This window comes from Urocampus carinirostris, chromosome 1 (genome assembly GCF_059441175.1).
Source record: "Urocampus carinirostris isolate Australia breed hairy pipefish chromosome 1, RoL_Ucar_1.0, whole genome shotgun sequence".
NCBI classification, from domain to species: domain Eukaryota; kingdom Metazoa; phylum Chordata; class Actinopteri; order Syngnathiformes; family Syngnathidae; genus Urocampus; species Urocampus carinirostris.
In genome coordinates, this window is record NC_142349.1 from 41,670,896 (window position 1) to 41,692,495 (window position 21,600).

Here is a 21,600-nt window from a genome sequence, read left to right on the forward strand (position 1 = left end):
GTATCATTGAATAAGCAACAACACATTTATTAGGAACATCAGGATTTTAGTTGCAAATGTATACAAACAATAGAAAAAGGATAGTGCATGTAGATGTTTCACACGTCTACTGTGCCTTCGTTGATAATTGCCATGGCCAAGTTCCTGGCCAAAGCAAGTCTTAGGAGCTCCACTTTAGTCACCTCCAGGTCTTCCTCCTTCGATTAAAAACAAAGAATAAAGTCAACACCATTACACTGCCCCTTTCAGCTTTTATTTTATAAACCTTGTAACCCGTTCGAAAAGAGCTTGAAAGTTCTCAAACTATAACGGTTTTGCACGATAATCGTAGTGTCATCAAAAGATTATTCGCACGGTCTGCATTGAATCATTTTCACTCGATTACAGGTGGAAATCAGATGTACTGAGCAGGCCTGTTTGGTTCAATGTAGATTGGTAAAATGCATACCTGCATGGAAGCGTCAATCTTTGAATCGGTGTTGGTTGAAGTGGTGGTTGAGGTAAGCTCCTCTAAACAGAAGATGAGCTCGTAAGTTTGCTCTGAACTGAAGATGACCTGAAATGTGGCAAACCGAACCATAACGTCATTGAATTGAGTTACTTGTATAAATACAATGAGATGACTGGGTGAAGTTTATGAGAACCAGTCTGCAACTAGTTCTGGAAGTGCAAAATTTCAGGAATGTTTAAAAACTTTGCAAAGCAACGCCAATTATTGTTGATTGATCGGTAGAAAAGGTAAAAGCTATAATGGATTTCTGGGGTGGCAAAAGTGCAAACAGCAAAATGGGTCAGGGGTTTATAAGGTGAAAAGGATGTAGAGGAAATATGTTTGATTACACTGTACAACCCAACAAAATATTGAGCCTTGTCGACTCATATTGTGTTTCAGTAATCTGCAAGAGGAAACTTACCCACACACCTTGAGGTATTGCACGAAAGATAAGGGATTAAGCCTGGATGTTTGTGAGTTTGGCTGAAATTAGCCTCAAGTAAGTTGCATGAAAGCAAGTTCAATTTAACTGCGCTCAGTTATGGTGATTTTTTTCTTGACAGCTAGTGTGTTTCTGGCTAAGATTATACCTAGAAATGTATCTTGCACTTCTACTGTCATGTGAAAAATTAATAGGTTTTATAGCATTCACCTAGACTTTCTTGACATCTCGCATTATTTTAATTATCCTGCTTAACATTTTCCATGCAAGCTATATTTTAATTTAATTAAACTATTGACTGTACAGACACTCCCCAACTTACAACCATTCGACTTACGTAAAACGGTAGATACGAACATTTTTTTCGGGATGTCGAAAAATATCAGGACATTGCTGCAAGTTAGATTTTGTATCGTGTGGACCTTTTTTCGAGTACAGCACATTACTGTAGTGTGTCTTTCCGCCGCTATTGGCGTGTGACGCTGTGAGAGCTCACCCAACATCCAACCTGAAAAAGGAATCCAGATTCCTCTTCCTAACTCATGTGTAAACATAATATACTGTATCTCTAGCGCACTAGGAACTTTGACGTTGTTGTTGTTATCTCATGCATCTATTCAATATGGTTGGTTTAAAGTGTAAAGAAGAGGCGAGCCGTTTCTTCTAAAATGAAAGTGGAATAAGAAATCTTGTTGCGGTTGAGAAAATGGTCGGAACGCTTTTTTTCGGCCACTCTTTACCACGGAGGACCTCTTGAAGCGCATCTTCCAAAAGTAAGTTAAACTCAACTTTATATAGCATGTTACTTTATTAAATGTTTTTTTTTTAGTAAAAAAATGATACAGATTACTTATATGAGCCTTAAATACTCATATAAACCTTAAACATACAAGATACAGTAAGAACTCGGTTATTGCGGTTAATGGGGACCAAAACCACCCGCGATAAGTTAAAATCCGCGAAGTAGCGGCGCACCTTCAAAAATATTTTTTTAGACCCGGGTAATGAGGACCAAAACCAACCGCTAAAAGTGAAAATCTGCAAAGTAGTGATGTCCCTTCCAAAAAAAAAAAAATCTCTCTTCTCTTCTCATTATCTGCACCTCTTATCCTTATTAGGGGGGGGGGGGGGGGGGGGGGGGGGGGGGCTGGAGCCCATCCCAGCCATCTCCGGGCAGTGGGCAGGGGACACCCTGAACTGGTTGCTAGCCAATAGCAGCAGCTGCAAATCACATTAGTCCTCACAGCTAGCTGCGTTCTTCATCAACGCACGAGCTGAGTGATCCACCGCTAAGAGTCGTACAGCTGGGCAATTTTACGTCCGCCCGGGACTATCGGAGACAAATTCACGAAAGGGTTTTTATTTGCGGCGCACTGTGGGTGCCGTTCGGTTGCTCCCGCGAGCGAGCCCCTAACCCGCGGCGTGGGTACTTTCGGGCGCGATACGCACGACACCACGACAAGCCAAGCGGGTTGGGCGCTTGGCGCGGAGGTCACTGTTAGCGGCCCGCGCGCGCTACACGGCCCCCGATGGCTCCGGCCGACAGATGGGCGGCCACGGGGGAAAGGGGTAGCTGGGGGGACCTGTGGGGTTAGGGGGGGTGGTGAAGCGGAAGCCGCACCGAAACCACGCGCCGGGAAACGAGAACGGCGCGCCGTGCTAGGGTCGTCGGCTGAGGGGGATTCCCCAGTTACGGGGGTCCCGCGCATGTCCGCCGCCTTTCACCCGCCGCGCGCGGACGGCCGCCTGCCGTCGCGCCGCGCTAATGGGGTCGTCGGACGATCACGCCCGCCGCCTTTTCTCGCGTCGCGCCGTGTGACGCCGCGTCCGCCGAACTCGCTCCGTCGCGCGGCCCGGGAGTGACCATCTTTGCAAGGTGTCATATAGTATATAATAGATCAAATACCAATGTATCGGTTCCTTGACAAAGAGAGAGAAGTTTATTCATTATTGAAGGTCAAAGAAAATAAATTACTTTACCACTTGTAACAATTTAAGCAGTGCAGAATTTTGCAGTTTTCATCTTCATTACCAATCTACTATGAGACTCATGTACAACCAGTTACCCAGACGATCTATATTAGAATGATGGACAAGACATGATCGGTCTTTTAAAAAAGTACAATGGGGGAAATGTATACCTTGCCAAGTATAAGACTAGTTTAGACAGTCAGCCTGGATTTCTTTATTCCACTTTCATGCAATACACCATGGGCAACTCCATGCCATCTCACTGCAACACACTCTGGTCGCAATTGTTACGGTGTTGCGTCGATCCACGGGGCAAGATATTTAAAATACAAACTTGCAAAATAAAATCAATAAAGTTTGTTGGCATTAGTTTTTGATTTAGGAAAGGGTATTCCAACCTTTTGCTAATTAGCGCAAAGGGCACTAAGTTTGATAGGCATTTCTAAAATGTATGTTCTTACTATGTTGTTACAATTTCATTACAAGGTTAAATGTTTATAGACTGAGCAAACCACTAAAAATCATTTTACCAGTAAATCACAAAAACTCAGCACTGGTGGGAAAATTTGAGAACAGCACTTCAGCTGTCCTCAAGGGGCGCCCTGGTGCCCGCGTGCACCACGTTGGTCAATTTTAGCAATTAGCATCCTTTGAGTTTGTTTACTTTCTAATTTATGTATCATGACATATCAGCTGCAGTTGACCATTCTCCTCCAATTGGATAGAAACACAGATGTTTAGTTCCTCTTATTCTTTGCTGCATTATCGACGGGAGGTGATCCTTGCTTTTAACATAACAGTTGCAGAGCCAAATGGGCAACTACTACTGCTAAACAATTTCTTCTCGGATCTACAAAATTCACATGGGTCACCCCATTAGACTTTAAAATATAAAGGAAAAAAAAAGCAGAAAGGAGATTTTTATGCCTTTATATTGCTAAATTAACGCCACCCCAAAAAAATCAAATACAATACATTTGATCAGTCCAATGTGTTTGAATTTACAGATTAGTCCCAATTGTTTGGAAAATACAATTATATTGTTTGGATGATGAAGTGATCATTTGGATTTCCCCAATTTCAACGGTAAATACACAGCAATGTGTTGCACAATCTAGATTCAGAAGACTTTATGTATATATTTTTCTGTCATAGAAAAGGTTTTAGAAGGATTCTGCTTGACAGCAGGTATAAGTTCCACAACTATGAAGGCCAGTTTACTGACCTCTTTTTGCTCTAGCAGGGGCAGGGCATCAGTCAAAAGAGTCATCCAAAAGCTTCTGGGGGCAATCTTGCCAGTCATCAAAGAGAGGAGAAGCTTGGCCGCCTCCTTGAATCTCTTCTCACCATACAACTTGTGAAACTCGCGATACTTCCCTATGATTGAAAATTATAATAATATACAAATTCTCTATGGAGATAAAACAAATTCCAGATAAAGCAGTATGTACCTAGGAAAGTGAGCCTGTCACTGAGCAGCATGGCTGGACCTAAATTGTCTATGAGGTCAAGATCAGAAAATGTCCCTCGGACACAGTAGTCTTGTAAAAACCTGAAGAAAATAGATGTGTTGGTTGCTCTGCATGTGACAATATCTTATCTGCAGAAACAAACCGTTCTGAAATTAAGGTGGCAAAGGCTGCGTCTTTTGCTCTGATGCTCCAGGAGAGGGCAGAACCAAGTCTGTTATTCCTTAGAGATCGCATGGCCATGATCTTACAAATGCTGCGCACTGGGTAAGAAGAGAACAAAACCGTATAAAAAGTACTGCATTCAAAGGTTAAAACTAATTGATCTGTGCTTCATACATCCTCAGGCCACTTCAATGTTAACGGCAATTACATTTTATCAGGTGATCTATCTACTAGGGATGTACCAAAATTACAGTTAGAAAAATATGCATTTGATAAATTATCAATAATCTACTATGCAATTACTTTCTGAAAAGGGCAAAATATGAAATGATAAATTAAATCAAGTGTATTTGAAAAGCACTTTTCAGGCAATAAATTGCCACTCCAAGTGCTATATAAAAACATTCAGCGTACAATAAGACAATAAAATCCCGTCCTTTATCCCACACCCAACAACCCGAAACACCAAATACACAGAAACCCGCAATGGGTTCAAATAAAAACAAAACAAACAGTAATAGAAAAAAAAATATACTGTGGCAAGGCACAGACTAATAACTGAATTGTTAATAGCTGCTGATTTTATGTATATATGCTCATAAAAAATGCATTTTATACATTTTAATTGGACAACAAGGTGCAACAGAAGAAGTAAAAATGTTGAGAGAACCATGCAAATTCCATAAGAAAAGTCATTTCACTTTGAGTTTAGTGGCAGTTAATGATTAAAACTGCAAAGCTTTTAGCTGCTCAACCAGTGTCAAGCAAATATTCCTTTCGGGCAAAACCCAGCTTTGAAATGCTCACTTCACGTTTGATGTGATGTCACAATTTTTTTTTTCGGGGTGTTTTTTTTTCTTCAAGTTTTTTCTCTTTCGGCCAAAACCAAAAAGGTCCTTTCGAGTAATTTTTGGTGAGTTAAAATCTGTGCACCCATAACAACTACCAATAGAGATAGGAAGCAACCACCAGAGACTGACTGCATTTTTTACAGTAAAAACAACAATGCGTTAAAGGGTGAATAGTCTTAAAAAAAAATGCTACCTTGCTCTGACATCTGCCTTTGTTCACAGATCCTGAGGACCTTGAGGGCTTTGCGCTCCGTATCTAAGGGGATACGCTCCATCTGCAGCTCCAAGTAAACGCGGCCAAACTCTGGGCAGTGGTCAAAGTAATCCACAGCCAACTGCCATAGACTGAAAACAAATGTGCAAACTTGTAGGGCTCATGGCTCTTCAGAAATATTTTAGCAATTGTTTATTTTGTTTTTAGGTCAGAAAAGGCTAACATAATTTTGTTATAGAAAATTTTAAATTGGTAAATTCTACATCCTATTGTGAGTGTCTTACAAGATGCTCAGCATGTTGTAAAGTTAACGGCTATCTGGCAATGTACAGTCATCTTATAAACTGTAGTAATAAATAAGTAAAGAATGAAAAACATACCTATGGTGAGTAAAGAGGCCAGATGCATATTCCAATAGCAGAAACTCTCTCAGGTTGGAGCCAAAACTGAAAAGATAACAGCGAAAAAGGCACTGATGCATTTTTGCGAAACATCCCTGAATGGGATGGGACTGGTCAAGAATGAGGTTCTTACTGCAGATTGTGAGACTGTAGGAGCTGGCAGTGATCAAGTAGATCTGTCAGATGGGCCACAAACCACCAATTGTTCAAAGCAATGCTAAGGGGACAAACAAAGAAGGATTTAGTAAAGCAATGTTTAGGTATCCATGTACTGTAGTGAGAATAAGCGGCTGAAAAATTAGTTAACATTGCTTTACTCATTGATTCCTTTGTAATAGATAGATACTTTATTCATCCCCGCAGGGAAATTCACACAATATGCACCTTTGCTATTCTTGGGGTAATATAGACTGCATAACAGTTGTTCTGAATTAGGGAAACGTGTACCCTTAGGGTTAATGTTAAGGCACTCCAACATTTCAAATAAGCACCCGTGTTAGAATAATTAAAAAAATATAAGTGACATAATTACTCAAGTAATATTGTACATAAATAAGCTGTGTATTAAGGCTATACTTAGTGGGTTAAAAAAATAACATTTTGTATTGGTCCCAAAAAAGGCAGTTTCATTAAGCCACCCAACCCCAACCCTGTCCGTGCATAAACAAAAATACAGTAGTGATTTCTTTTTAAACCTCAAATAATTTGCCAGTTAATCAAATTAAATTTGAGTCATGATTTACACCCACAAAATTAATTTGCCCATTGGATGCAACCCCCAAAAATTGCACTTGAAAAAAGCATAAACCAAAATCTGGATCATTTTCTATTAAACCCCCATAAATTGCCTCCCTTTTTAGTTTTTTAGCAACTTCAAACAATCAATTATTTCATTGAAATTTCATACACCGTGGTGATTCATTTTCTATCAAATGGTTCAGTTTAATTGAATTGGTTTTAGCAGTAGATCAGACAGTTTGGGACCCAATTTGAGTTGTTTTTGTACTGAAACCTTGATTATAGGTACTTGGTAGAAAAATATATTTCACAGTTGTACATCAAAAACAAAAAGGTTGAGAACGAATATAGAACAGGACAACCTATCGCCACATTACAATTTAACAGCACTACAAAAGATCCAACTTAACACAGACTTCCATGAAGAGCTACTACCTGCAGTCTTTGATGACCTGATGCATGTCAAACTCAAAAGCGGCAAGCAGGATGCTGTCCAAAGCTTCCGGCACACTCCTGGGGTCCAGAAACATAGTCATGCACGACTGCAAAGCACACACAAACACATTAGAGAAGAACAGCAATGGAGGCTGTTGTGGCAAATCTACCTGGGCGTAGAAATGCAGCTCTGTGGATTTGACGGTGGGATGGCAATAGAGTAGTCTCGTGACAAGGAAGTGGTACCAGGTTCCCACAAGTTCTTTCTGTTCCAACAAAGTGTCTTCGTCTCCCACTAAGATCTAAAATAGCAGAAAAGTATACATTACAGGGCGTAAACTTTCAATGACTTAGATATCTTAAACGACAGATCAAAAAATCCAAGTATTGTACTGCAGTATATACGGCAATTGCACGTTTTTAAATGTTCTAGTGAGAATGGTATGACCTTGCATATAAGTTCCAGGTGAGGGTTGCTTGCAAAAGAATTGTCCTGGAGGCAGAGGTCCACCTCCTCGTGCCAGTTTCTCCACTTGACATCAAACTCTGTTGATGTCTGGGTACCACCAGGCTAAAGGAACAGAATAAAAGTGGGATTTATTTCTTGTGTTATGTTACAAGGCAAAATTGAGTACAACACAGCAGAACTACAAAAGAAAATATGGTACTTTGATTGAAACTGCAATATTATTCACGATCATGATTTATATGGACTGTGTTATGAATTCCAGGTACTTCCAGTTTAAAAACCGCTGTTGGATAACATTTTCCCCAATTGGGTGGATAACTGGTCACACAGCTCTATGAAGAACCACCATAGCTTGTCCTTAGGCCAATTTTTGTTGGTCATGTAAAAAAATGACTTGCATCTAAGTGTGCTGGGCATGCAATATGAGCAATTGGTTCATCCTCCCTGAAGCTTTTACTTTTAAAGACATTGAAAATGAGAAAATGACTGCTCAAGAATTTGCCTATGAGAGCTTGTGAATTAGCAAGGCCAGTTTGACCAGTGAATGAATACAAATATGAATGCAAGTCGTTTTGTGCCCAGTTGCAGGTGGGTGTCAAAGCTTACTGAATAAAGCTCGGACTTTATCATGTGAACATGTCTAAAAAAAAAACTAATAAAGCTAGAAAATCAATTTTCCCCATGAGAAAAAGACCCTGCAACATGTCTGCCTCAACGTTGCGATTAATTCCATGCCCTTTGAGCCATGCAAATAAAAAATACATACACTAGATTATCAGTTTAAAAATGTGTTATCTGCGTCAGAGCATCTTTAACAGTTAAATATGAAATTGTACCGAGATACATTTTTAGAATAATCCTACAAACCATGCTTGGTTAATGTTTTGAATATTTGTCACTAATTGTAGCAGTGTTATGTCCTTTACAAGGCACCAATTTTCAGAGCTAAAAACAAGTCTTTACATTATAGGAGGGCATTTTGCTAAGCAGGTTGTCCATCAAGTTGAACATGCCCCTGGCAGCAGGTTGGAAAGAAGACTGCTTCATCAACAACTGTCTGACTTCTTCCAAACGGCCCTGCAGCACATAGCTCACCACCTGTGCAACAAATACTATCATTTATATCTGAGGACGTTTGCAGATGATGTCCCTTTGCAAATGACATACCACATCCCAGTAGTTCTGGTGTTCAGCCGGACTCTCGCTTTGTAGAACTTGTGTCGCTTTCTCGTCCACGTCACCCTTGTGTAATCTCACCCAATCCAGCAGGTGAAGCAACAAGGGACCTGCTAAAAATGAGAAACGAGTCAGCTGTGAAAGAAAAAGGTCAAAATCAACCAATGCAGACTGACACAGACCAGCATCGATGAAGAGCACTTCACACAGACTCCAGATTAGTTCAATGGCCAACAAAATAGACACCTGCTCAAACAGGAAAAAAAAGTATGATGAGTTGCAAATGCAGTGAAATTGTACTGTAAAATGTATTTATATCATTGTAAGATGTTACAAATTATGGGAAATTAAGTAACCAACACACCTGATTTCCATACTGTGTGCACAAGGCTGAGTCTTTGGTATTCACTAATGAAACAGGAGAATCAAACCAGACAGGTACAGCAATGTGTTAAAGATCTGATGGAAATGATCCAAAACGGTAGAGTATGCAAACCTGCAACTTGTTGAAGCTCCTCTATACAGGCCCGTATCACAGATCTGTAATTTTTACTAATGCTGACAAATCTGATGACCAAAAACATACTTGAAGTTCTGATTCAATGTTAAGTGGATATGTCTTCTGATGTTGCGCTTACTGAAAATTCTTGTTCTTGCCGGGGATTTCTTCTTGGATTGTCTGCAGACCAACGAAGATGTAGTGCGACTCATTGAAGAGTTTGCGTAAAATAGGAGAGTAAATGTCTTCATCCTTCCTTACTTCATGGATGAAGGAGTTGCATGACCCTGAAGTGCCTGCCCGTATGAAACACAAAAGCGACATAGTAATTAGTAAATGTACCTCAAGAACGCAAAGTATGAGACAAAAAGTATTCAAATAATCACCAAGATTAAAGGCTACTTCTCAATTGTGGTGATTTGACTGAAAACTAGGAGCAGTGATGGACAGCAGAGAAGTTTGGACGGACCAATCACGACAGTAAAAGCCTTCTGCTACGAATGCGTAGATTTATAAGAGATGTACATTTTGATTGACACGACAGTATTGGCGCCACTGACCAGTGACTAATCTAAAATACATCCGCCGGAAAAATTATTTGATACAGGAAGTGCGCCGATAATTTACAAGCAGTCTCCAGATTCAGAGTGGAGATATGTCTTTGGTAAAGTCTCAGATGGATGGTGCTATTGTTGCACTGCAGGAAAGCGGTCTAAATATAGTGGAAGCTGGAGCTCGTATTGGTGATAGGAATGAGTGGTAAGTTGTTGTGAAAAGATAGTGGGATGTTTGGACGTGTTCTAAGGGATGGGGCAGGGCACCTGTATGATGTGGCAGGGATAAAACAGTGAAAGGTGTCGTGCCCTGCTGTTGAAAAGAAAAGTGTGTTGTGTCACCCTGACCCGAGTGACATGGCCGCTTATTTGTGTCCCGTTTCATCTGGAGGGACGAAAGCATGACCAATTTGGGTGCCGAGGTGCTTAACTTGTTTGGGTGTTTGGGCATTTGGGTTAGCCATGGTCCAAAAAAATGTTTGTGTGTGGGTTTTTTGCTACTTTTCCCCTTTTTTATTTTCTTTGTTTTTGTGTATGTTTGTCTTGTCGGTCAACCCTCTCAAGGGATATGACCAGGGTAGATAGATAGAAAGTCCCAGATGTGTTGATGTTAACATTGTTTTTCATTTTTGAAATCAACTCTAAATCAAGTTTTGTGTATTAAAAAAAATCCTCACTTAAAAAAAGTCACCAAGGTGTTTTGCACCAATCACCCATCTGAGAATTCCAAAATTTTCTTGCAATCCAACAAGTGGGGCACATACAGTATATTGTAAAAACGGCTTGTGTGCATTTTCCAAATTAAAACTGTAGAGACTCTTACTTTTGAGTTTCTATTCTTGGCTCATCTCTACAAAAATAGATAGGCATATCATCAAAGGGACCATATAATCTTATTAAAGCCTCTAGTTTGTTATAAAAGGTCTTACATATAACAGGATAAATGTTGTTAAATTGATCTGATTTTTTTTAATTTGTTGAGAACACTAGATTTGTCAGATTAAGGTTGTTGGGGTGAGCTCAAACAAAATTTTCATTTTAGACAGTAGTAAATTTAAAATAATCTAATTGACTAAATTTTACATAATTCACTCAACTGATTTTTTGGGGGATTATAATTGAAATACATTTTTTTTAAAAAAGGCAAAAATCTATTATCCAAGAAGTAATGTAAATTGACAAATAAAAATACAGTTCCTTATGTATGATACAATAATGACTCCAGATTATCTTGAGGGGGCATAGAAAGCATCCTCGTCGTTCGGGTGTGGCCAGTAGGCCTCAACTCTGATCTATGTGATGTATATTTATAAATATTTGATTGATTGGTGTTTAAAATTTGATCGTGTGAGTGAGTCATGTACGGCGGCAGTGGCTCAGGAGGTAGAGCGCTCGTCTTGGGATCAAGAGATCGCAGTTCGAATCCCGGCTCCTCTGTGTTACATGTCGAGTGTCTTTGGGTAAGACACTGAACCCCTAATACCCCCAATAAGCAGGTTAGCGCCTTACATGGCTGCACGGCCGCTATTGGGAAATGTGAAGCATTGGGAAGTCTTGACTTGAAAAGCGCTGTATAACTGCAGATCATTTCATTTAATTGAGAAGGACCAAATTTTTAAAAAATCCTTGCATATACATACCTGTCAATTTATAGTTTCCCCGCATTATTTTTTATACAATATCAAATTGTGTAAAAGATAAATAAATAAAGGCCGTTTTTTTCGGACAGATTTCGTCTTGACCGTTTCAGCTCTAATCTGGATCGTCTCAGTCACTGAAAATAGACGAGAACGTCATCGTAGGTGGCCACTATTGTCTCAGTAGTCTACTATGTCTCGTTGTGAGTAAATAGGTACCGGATTGCGTTTGTAATGTTTATTTTCACTTTAAGAGGTGACTGGTAATAATTGGCTGAAGTTGAAATGTATGTATATGACATAACAAAAACTTATATTAAATGATTGTCTTAATCTAGTCCCAGAATAATTGTTTTTCCATGCTTTTTTAGGTAACTCGCATCTCACTTGACTATAGTTATCGTGGTCTGCCGTGTTAAGATTCTTATTTCACAATGAATGATACACACCAGCATTTTTGTAAAGAGTCTCATAGACGAGGATATCACCTGGACCCCAGGCAAACCCCAAATTTTTCCCATGTTTGGATGTCGGAATATTCTGGAAAGAGAAACACAACAACCGACACTTGGCTTATCGCGAGCATGATGACAACAGACAACGATTTGTGACGTGAAAGTTCGAAATATTTGTCGAGAAGAGTCGTAAATAACGAAAGAAACAATGCGACTGCGGTTTCTTACTGTAGTTATCGGGTCAACGTCGACCTCTTCCATTAGATAACTATATCACCAATACACCAAACAGTGAAAATTAAAATATACACAGGTCGATACATGTAGAGTGAGTACACATGAGACAGTTTAGTGCGCGCCAGCCACAGGGTGAAAGGCCCCCCAAAAAGGCCGCCTGGTGACGTCATAGCAAAGGAGCCTGTTCGTTTCGGTGCCTGATTTTCCATCTGTTCTCGTCCATTGTTTTACTAGGACCTGACACTACACTGGAAAATCTATTTGACTATGAACTCATAGAAAATCATGAGAGGAATGGGCGCTGCTGGGCTTAATATGCACAAGACACACTACATAAAGTTGTGCCCCGACGGCCCAGGCGCTTTTAAGGGTTCCGTCAACTGTGGACGGTGAAGAAAATTGATTTGGCACACGAAAAATGTTCAAAGTGTGACAGCAGTTATGACTAAAGGTTGACAACATAGAGCGTCAATTGTGACACTTATTGAATGGTAGCTGGTTTTGTTTTGATATTTGCTTTGATTTATTACATTTACCGAGATCTCAAAGGCAACAAAGGAAAAACAACGGCATGCGCGGTCACGCAGGCCTTGGAGTCTCTGTAACGCGCATCTAGCTTCCTCCTGCCCGCGCCTGGGCTGACGTCCACCCTTGTGACTGCAGGCGACCAATTAGAGACCAGTGGATCGCGCGCGCACCGACTCGGGGCCGCGCACGTACGGTTTGGAAACTTTTAGCGGGAACGAGCACGTGCGCGCACCCGTGTTCTTTGTGTGGCAGGAAAGAGAAACCGCCAAAAGAGTGACCATGGCTGATGAGAAACCTAAGGTGAGTACCGTTATACAATGCCGATATTAAATCTCACCTCAATCCAGAGTGCGGGAGGTTTTAGGACTAGGATGAAATGCAAACACCCACGTGCTGTGTCTAATTCCGTCTAATTTTGGAATATACAATTGAAGTCGTTGGACCGATTTAGATAGACCGGAAGGATTGTGCACGCGCATTGAGCGGCGCGCGGCCGGCATTTTGTGCATGGCAGACGGCGCAGCCAACAAGCGGGAGTTCATGTTGCCGTTTATCAACGTTTCACTTGTTGGATTGCTGCGAGTGTGGAGAAATAGCTATCACGATCAAATCTAGATTATTGGAAAGGAACTGAGAATAAATATGTGATATTTGTCTTCTGTTCAGCAGAACAACAACTAGTGTAGCTTAGTAACAGTACAAATATTGTTTTAATGTGCATTTTTTTCTTTACTCTTGAGAGCAATGATATACCAACATGTTTGGTGAAAAACGAGTCAGTTTCAAAACGAGCAAAAAAATGCCGTTAGTGTAATTAAGGCGCGAATAAGTCATGTCTCAGAATGCCGGGCTACCAGTTGGCCATCTGTATTTGAACTTTTCCGGGAATCACTAATATTAACGGAGCTGTACGGAATTTTGAACTTTTTTTACTCTTGCTGCCTTTTCTTGTGTCATTGCAGCCTCAGCTCATTCATTATGCGTGTACAAATACGTGCATTTATTAAACGTGCTTGACTAAACTCTTCTTTTTCCGTCTTTCTTGGGGTTTGGGTTGACATTTGGACTTTACTTGAAGCAGGCGTACTCTTACTTTCACCATTTTCGTGCTACATAGAAAATAGAAGTTTACAAAAAACCCCGGAGGGAGCGTGTTGTCACTCTTCAGCATTCTTCCCTGCCCCCTTTCCTACTACCTAATGTGTTCTACCCCAAAATGCTCTGCTAAAAGTAAAATAAAAGCAGATAGGTACAGTGGAATATAAAGCACCAGGTCTCTTTGAACTTAATTGGGCATTGTAAACACATATTTAACAGAGAAAATATTTAACTTTTACATTTTTAAGGACACCTCAAGCGACACGTTTCACCTTTAGGCCCGTTATGGAAATAATTATCACATGAAAACATAATTAGGCGCTTTGGGCCTCTGAGTACAAATTTGATATCTGATTTGTTTAAGTAACCCGTTCCATGGTTTTATCTGAAGGTACACTGACCGACACTGCTGATTCTGATTTGAATTTCAGCCACCAAATATTACATTTGCTGATTTCGGGCAAATTATTTCTTAAAATCATTACTTATTGGGCTACTCTTAAATATATGTGTGTAGTATTATTGTATTATCATACTTTCAATTGGTTAATGACAGTTAAGATGACAAATAAATACAATTTACATCTGTGGACTGTTCCATGGTATATACGTACACCAAAAAAAAACATTTAAATGAAAGGTACCAAACAGTGGGATATGAAGTTCTGGGACCAATACCAATGTTGTGTGGGATGCTGTAAACCTTGATGGCACCCACCTACCATACCAGCACCTGTAATTGTCTTAATTCTTTTTTATTCTTTCATGTCTCATAGGAAGGAGTGAAGACTGAAGGTAGTGAACATATCAACCTTAAGGTAGCAGGCCAGGATGGATCAGTTGTGCAGTTCAAAATCAAAAGGCACACTGCGCTCAGCAAACTTATGAAGGCCTACTGTGATAGACAGGTGAGTACATGATGTGGCCTGAATATCAGACCGTAATTTACAAGCATTATCAGCAATTCTTTTAGTCAGGAGTAGTTGCATGATCAGGTACATAACTTTTAGTATTAGGGGATAGGTAATGTAGACACCAACATGGTGTTTTCGATTGCTTGCCTGTTGAGGAAAAATACATAAAATGACTTAATGGTTGTGACTGAAGGATAAACCTTGCATACATTGGACGTTTTTTAATAAATATATATATATATATATATATATATATATATATATTATCTGCACCGCTTATCCACAGTAGGGTCGCAGGGGTGCTGGAGCCCATTCCAGCTATTTTCGGGCAGTGGGCAGGGGACACCCTGAACTGGTTGCCAGCCAGTCGCAGGGCACACAGAGAGGGACAACTCACTCGCTCATTCACACCCAGGGACAATTTGGACCAACCAATTAAGCTGACATGCATGTTTTTGGAATGTGGGAGGAAACCAGGGTGCCTGGAGAAAACCCAGGCAAGCACTGGGAGAACATGCAAAGACAGTACGGGAAGGCTGGCAGCTGGATTTGAACACATGACCTCAGAACTGTGCCACGGACACGCTTACCACACAGCTGCCGTGCCGCCCTTTATTCATATGTGTGTATGTGTATATATATATATATATATATATACTGGACTGTCTCAGAAAATTAGAATATTGTGATAAAGTTATTTATTTTCTGTAATGCAATTAAAAAAACAAAAATGTCATACATTCTGGATTCATTACACATCAACTGAACTATTTCAAGCCTTTTATTATTTTAATATTGCTGAATTTGGCTTACAGCTTAAGAAAACTCAAAAATCCTATCTCAAAATATTAGAATATCATGAAAAAGTATACAAGTAGGCTATTCAACTAATCACCTGAATCATCTAATTAACTCGAAACACCTTGCAAGGGTTTCCTGAGCCTTAAAAACACTCAGCTTGGTTCAGTAAACTAAATCACTGCTGATCTGACTGCTGTCCAGAGGACCATAATTGATACCCTCCATCAGGAGGGTAAGACACAAAAAGACATTTCTCAAAGAGCAGGCTGTTCACAGAGTGCAGTTTCAAAGCATATCCACAAAAAGTCTGTTGGAAGGTAAAAATGTGGCCGGAAACGCTGCACAACCAAGAGAGATGACCGCAGCCTTAACAAAATTGTGAAGAAGAGCCGCTTCCAGAATTTGAGGGAGCTTCAAAGACAGTGGGCTGAAGCTGGAGTCCAGGTATCAAAAGCCACAGTTCACAGACGTGTCCGGGAAATGGGCTACAATAGCCGTATTCCCATGGTCAAGCCACTTCTGAACTCAAGACAACGGAAGAAGCTTCTGACTTGGGCTATGGAGAAGAAGCACTGGACAGTTGCAGAGTGGTCCAAAGTCCTCTTTTCAGACGAAAGCAAGTTTTGCATTTCATTTGGAAGTCAAGGCGCCAGAGTCTGGAGAAAGGCTGGAGAAGAGCAAAATCCAAGTTGCTTGAAATCCAGTGTGAATTTCCCACAGTCAGCAATGGTTTGGGGAGCCATGTCAGCTGCTGGTGTTGGTCCACTGTGTTTCATCAAGTCCAGAGTAAATGCAACTGTGTACCAAGAGATTTTAGAGCACTACATGCTTCCATCTGCTGAAAAGCTCTATGGAGATGAGTATTTCATTTTCCAGCATGATCTGGCACCTGCCCACAGTGCCAAAACCACCAGTAACTGGTGCACTGACCATGGCATCACTGTCCTTGATTGGCCTGCTAATTCCCCTGACCTGAACCCCATCGAGAATTTGTGGGGTATAGTTAAGAAGAAGATGAAAGACACCAGACCTACAAATGCAAATGAGCTGAAGGCCGCTATCGAAGCATCCTGGGCATCAATAACACCTCAGCAATGCCACAGGCTGATTGCCTCCATGCCACGCCGGATTGATGCAGTAATCCGTGCAAAAGGATTCCCAACCAAGTACTGAGTGCATCAATGGACATTTTCAAATGTTTGATTTAGTTTTGCTGTTATAAAATTATTTTTTTTACTTGGTCTGAGGAAGTATTCTAATATTTTGAGATAGGATTTTTGAGTTTTTTTCAGCTGTAAGCCAAAATCAGCAATATTCAAATAATAAAAGGCTTGAAATAGTTCAGCTGATGTGTAATGAATCCAGAATGTATGACATTTTTGTTTTTTTAATTGCATTACAGAAAATAAAGAACTTTATCACAATATTCTAATTTTCTGAGACAGTCCAGTATATATATATAATGTGTGTGTGTGTCAACTTCAAGAGAACTCACAGGCATCTTATTATAGGAAGAACTAAACATTTTTTTACCATGCATTTTATCTCATTTAGCACTGAATTTACTGTTAGATTACTCAGTACTTAATATAAATATTATGGTACTGTAAGGAGTTTTTGTCCAAACATGATTTTATTGTTTAGTGTTTGTATGTATGTACTCTCAAAACTGAAATGTAATGTTGCTTGTGAAGTTGTGACTTTGCACCAAATCATTTGTCATTGCTCAAATTACTCATGTATCGGTATTTTTATGACGCAAAGCCCCCCTACTATCTAAATCAACATTGCGCACAAATAATGTTTTGTTTTTCCACCAGGGACTGGCTATGAGGCAAATCAGGTTCAGATTTGATGGACAGCCAATAAATGAGAACGACACACCATCACAAGTAAGTTTTATACAGCTGCATTGTCAAACAGATAGAAAAGAAAAACATTGCCCAAATTATTTTTAGGAGTGTAGAACGAAGCATTCTTTAATGTGTATATAATATGCAATTACTATCCAAAAATAAACATTTTTATACTAATTGTGTAATCACCTTTTTTAACCGTTTTAAATTCAATCCAAAGCACACGTTATCAGGTATAAAGCTAAAGCATGTGTGCTCCTTTGACATCATTATATGCATCCACTCAGGTTTTATTCAGTTCTTATCAGACATGGCAGGTTGTTTTAAGTCTCAGCCAACTCATAAAATATACCAAAATTTTTTATTTTATATGTCTAAAAGTGGTTCATAATAGTCTTCTTTTGTGACCCTCGTGAGTTATAATAAAAGGTCTATGGCCCTGAAATATTTGCTTCTACTTGACACACCTCCACCCAAAAATCAATGTGTCACAATCATAGTTTATGGAAAGTAGGCTTCAAAATCGAATAAGATATTTATTTACTCCTTTGATGCCATTATTTAACTACTTGACTTAAAAACTAACGTGAGAGTGACCAGTTTTAAGAAGTAAGAAATTTATTTTTATTGTCATTCTTTGTAACCATGCACACAGAACGAAATGTCGACACACCTGACCCGTACAGATGAACTGTAGCGAGCCGATGCAGCCGCAGCCAAACAGGGAGCAGCCATTTTAGACCCAACTGCAGTGTTGGGAGTCATTAGCCAATTCCAACCCTAAATGCCGAGCGCCAAGCAGGGAGTCAATGAGTACTAATGTTGTAAGTCTTAGGTATGACTCGGCCAAGGCTTGAACCAGCGACCTCCCAGTCTCGGAGCGGGCGCCCTACCATCTAGGCTACCGAGCTGGTGCTTAGTATCCAAAAATAAACATTTTTGTTTGCTTTCCCTGGTTTTCATCCCAGGTGCCCCAAACACAATTTAGCTTTGTGTTCTTGCAAAAATGTGATGCTTCAATGTGGGGATTGACAAATACCCGAAACTATAAGTATAATAGGGTCAAATAATCACATAAATGTAAAGAAAAACAAGTTTTAAAAAAACAGCAGATGTCAATAGCCATGTTTTTTCCTAATGAGACAACAAAAAAATACTTCAAAACCAACAATAATAATAATAATGCATTTTATTTAAAAGCGCCTTTCAGGCCACCCAAGGACACTGTACAGACAATGAAAAAATACAATTTAAAAAGTTGTAAGCGAAATAATAAATAAAAACAAGACATAAAATCATAAAAACATAGGAAATGGAGAAGCTATGTGTTGTAGGCAGTCCTGAACAGGTGTGTTTTTAGACAATACATTCAAAGACTATCTGGTCAGTTCACCATCACGCTTATGGAATTGTGTCAGCATGATTACTGTTGATATATTTGCAGTTACTGTGTTAAGCTTTAGAGTTTCATGTATTGTTTGTTATCTTCTTTCACAGGATGCTTAACTATTTCATGAAAGACATATTTTATTTTTTCCTTATGATAAAAATGTAGCAAGTCTTTCAAAAAGCCCATGATTTGCAAATGTGCTGAATATCAGATAAGAAAAGAGCAGTTCTGTTGACAGGTAGAGCAAGGGACAGGAAGCAGCACTGTAATTATAATGCGGATCAGGTCAAGACATAACTGACCTTTTATCCAACTGCATTTGTTTACTCCTTGGTGAATGTTAGAGAAATACTATAACTCCTCAGCTAACATCAATTTACTGATGTTCAGTTGTAATAATTACTTATTTAGGATAAGTTAATGAAAAGTCAGACTCACAGGTCAAAACTGTAATGATTAATTGTTGCACCAATGGAACCATGTTTTTTGAAAGAAGTTTAAGGAAAAGCTCTGGCGGTTTAAGATTTATGGCAAAGTCTGGCTTTGAGAAATAGATTTTCTGTGTAGTTCTTGCTCCATCAACAACAAGGCAGCACCTGGCCAATTGGATATAAATTGCTAGAAGCAGATAAAGTTCCACAAAGATGTAGTAATATTTGTTTGTTCAATTGTTTTCAAATAACGGCAAGATAAAAATATAAAATGAGCTAAAAAAAAAACATTCAGTTAGGGAATTGTTTTAAAATAAACTACCAGTTAATGCATCATTTGCAAATCATATTTAACATTCAAACAAATACTGGGTTGTTCATAGGAAATCATTGTTCTTGTTTTGAATTAACCACTTAAGGCGACCTCTCTGCCTCTTTTTTTGTGATCTGTGTAATTAAGCATGAGTCTTATGTTTGATTTATTTCATATGTACCGGTATTCCACATTTATATTGAATGCCATGTCTGTTCCGCCTGTATTTAATGAACTCCCCAAATCAATGTCTTTCCTCTGCAGAAATACAGAGCTAATAATAAAAAAGTGAAGTTTTGATAAGGTTTAACAATTTGTCATTCTTTTTCATTATAGTTGGAGATGGAAGATGAAGACACAATTGATGTGTTCCAACAACAGACTGGAGGAATCATTTAATCAACCGTGAACCCATCTGTTATCTTTCCTCATTTAACAGAACCACAGCCTGTTATATACATTAATCACACCTTGTCCCGTTGAGGTTTAAAAACTCTGCTGTACAGTATTTTAATTCTTGGCCATGTTACTTCTATATTTTGTACATAAACTGATCCAGATTGGTGTTCCGCATTAAGGATGCTAAATAGGATTGTTAAGAATGAATTGGAATAATCGTAACTTTTCCACTTGTCTGGCTAAGTCATGAGTTTTGCTAGTAATGGTAAATTAGTTCCACTGGTGAACTATTTTGAAACTCTCCCTGATGTTCACACTACTTGTGGAATGTCTTGGCAAGGGGCCAACCACCCGTAAAATTAATTAGTGTGATCAGGTTACTACGCGTGGTGTCCACTCGGAGCAAGTAAAGGTATGGCAGGTCTTTCATTAAAAGGTTATAATGGGCCTACCGTCTCAGTTGGTGACCACATCAAAGTACATTTTACTTAACCTTCATTTGGCAGGTAATGTAAGTATTTGATGATCCGTTTACCAGACCGAAATAGGGGAGGAGGAGCTTTTTCTCATAACGCAAATAATCTGTTATATTGATTCCTGTTGAAATAAAGATATTGTTGTTTTTCCAATAGTCTTTATTTTTGAGGCTCAATGTTTTATTGTTTGCGAAACTAGAACTCATTTATTAGTTTTATTTTAATCTAAGTGTTTTAAGGAGCCATCAGTCCATTTTTTCTCTAAAATGTTTCTCCTCACATGGGTCACATCCATGAATGCTGGAGTCAATCTCAGACATCCACAAAAGGACAGTGTGTATTATTTAGAACCTCCAAGTGAGGAAATAAACGATTTTCATTAAAAAATAAAATAATTTATTCAAATACAGTATTAAGAAAAAAAATCTGTTTGTAAACTTGCGGCTGAGTGGTTAGCACGTCCGCAACGCAGTTCTGAGGTCATGGGATCAAATCCAGCTACCGGCGTTCCTGTGTGGGGTTTGCATGATCTCCCCGTGCTTGTGTGTGTTTCCTCCAGGCACTCCAGTTTCCTCCTACATTCAAAAAAACATGCGTGTCAGGTTAATTGGCCGCTCCCAAAATTGTCCTTAGGTGTGAAAGGGTGAGCAAGTTTTCTGTCTTTGTGTGCCCTGCGGCTGGCTGGCAACTAGTTTAGGGTGTCCCCTGCCCACTGCCTGAAGACAGCTGGGAAAGGGCTCCAGCATCCCCGTGACCCTACTGAGGATAAGCCCTGCAAATGATGGATGTAAACTTGCTTTTTTTTTTTTTTATACTCAGGTTGAGAAATTAGAAGGAAACTTATACTGGCATTGGCAAGCATTGAAAATAGCCCTTAAAGAGGCTGTGTGTATTATTTAGTGCCTGTTATTGGTTAAAAAGTAACAACTATTTTGATCATATATATTTTTAAATATTCGATTATGTATTTTTCTTATAGTTATTCCATCCAGTTTCTGTGCCAATTACCCTCGCTAGGGTCGTGGGGTGCTGGAGCCTATCCTAGCTATCTTCGAGCATGCTTATCATGAACATGCGTTTTTAAATACCTGTTGGTTGAGAAATTTGCATTTGACTTAACATGAACCTTACCTGAAGGGAGCTGACATAATTGTCATCTTTCTGCTACGGGTAACTACAAAGCCTGGC

At 39.4% G+C, this 21,600-nt stretch overlaps 2 protein-coding genes across 3 annotated transcripts; one reads left to right on the forward strand and one right to left on the reverse strand.

Annotated features, from left to right (window-relative positions):
• Window positions 1–11: 11 nt before the first annotated feature.
• On the reverse strand, window positions 12–12,579 carry nup85 (nucleoporin 85). Of its 2 annotated transcripts, none has more exons than XM_088339461.1 (19): window positions 12,198–12,579; window positions 11,964–12,054; window positions 9,463–9,619; window positions 9,321–9,391; window positions 9,189–9,232; window positions 9,007–9,070; window positions 8,816–8,934; window positions 8,612–8,746; window positions 7,628–7,750; window positions 7,350–7,481; window positions 7,180–7,286; window positions 6,140–6,223; window positions 5,986–6,051; window positions 5,585–5,736; window positions 4,521–4,638; window positions 4,358–4,458; window positions 4,132–4,283; window positions 449–556; window positions 12–197 (listed from the first exon to the last, which is right to left on the reverse strand). In XM_088339461.1, exons 1-19 carry the CDS (start codon window positions 12,228–12,230, stop codon window positions 99–101), a joined length of 1,956 nt encoding a protein of 651 aa, XP_088195587.1. In that variant the 5' UTR covers window positions 12,231–12,579; the 3' UTR covers window positions 12–98. The 2 variants fall into 2 exon arrangements, with proteins under 2 accessions (XP_088195587.1, XP_088195577.1); XM_088339451.1 differs by having other exon boundaries at window positions 8,816–8,937.
• Window positions 12,580–12,642: 63 nt separating this feature from the next.
• Window positions 12,643–20,565, forward strand: sumo2b (small ubiquitin like modifier 2b). Its single transcript, XM_088339536.1, has 4 exons — window positions 12,643–13,034; window positions 14,609–14,740; window positions 17,368–17,439; window positions 19,874–20,565. Exons 1-4 carry the CDS (start codon window positions 13,014–13,016, stop codon window positions 19,934–19,936), a joined length of 288 nt encoding a protein of 95 aa, XP_088195662.1. The 5' UTR covers window positions 12,643–13,013; the 3' UTR covers window positions 19,937–20,565.
• The last annotated feature ends 1,035 nt before the right edge of the window (window positions 20,566–21,600 follow it).

Bases quoted from the DNA above. Each gene is read 5' to 3' on its own strand.
- sumo2b (XM_088339536.1), top strand. From the start codon at position 13,014: ATGGCTGATGAGAAACCTAAG. The intron at 13,035-14,608 runs GTGAGTACCGTT...CATGTCTCATAG, and splicing joins TGGCTGATGAGAAACCTAAG to GAAGGAGTGAAGACTGAAGG. The intron at 14,741-17,367 runs GTGAGTACATGA...TTTTTCCACCAG, and splicing joins AGGCCTACTGTGATAGACAG to GGACTGGCTATGAGGCAAAT.
- nup85 (XM_088339451.1), bottom strand. From the start codon at position 12,230: ATGGAAGAGGTCGACGTTGACCCGATAACTACA. The intron at 6,052-6,139 runs GTAAGAACCTCA...TTATCTTTTCAG, and splicing joins CTACAGTCTCACAATCTGCA to TTTTGGCTCCAACCTGAGAG. The intron at 198-448 runs GTATGCATTTTA...TTTTAATCGAAG, and splicing joins AGATTGACGCTTCCATGCAG to GAGGAAGACCTGGAGGTGAC.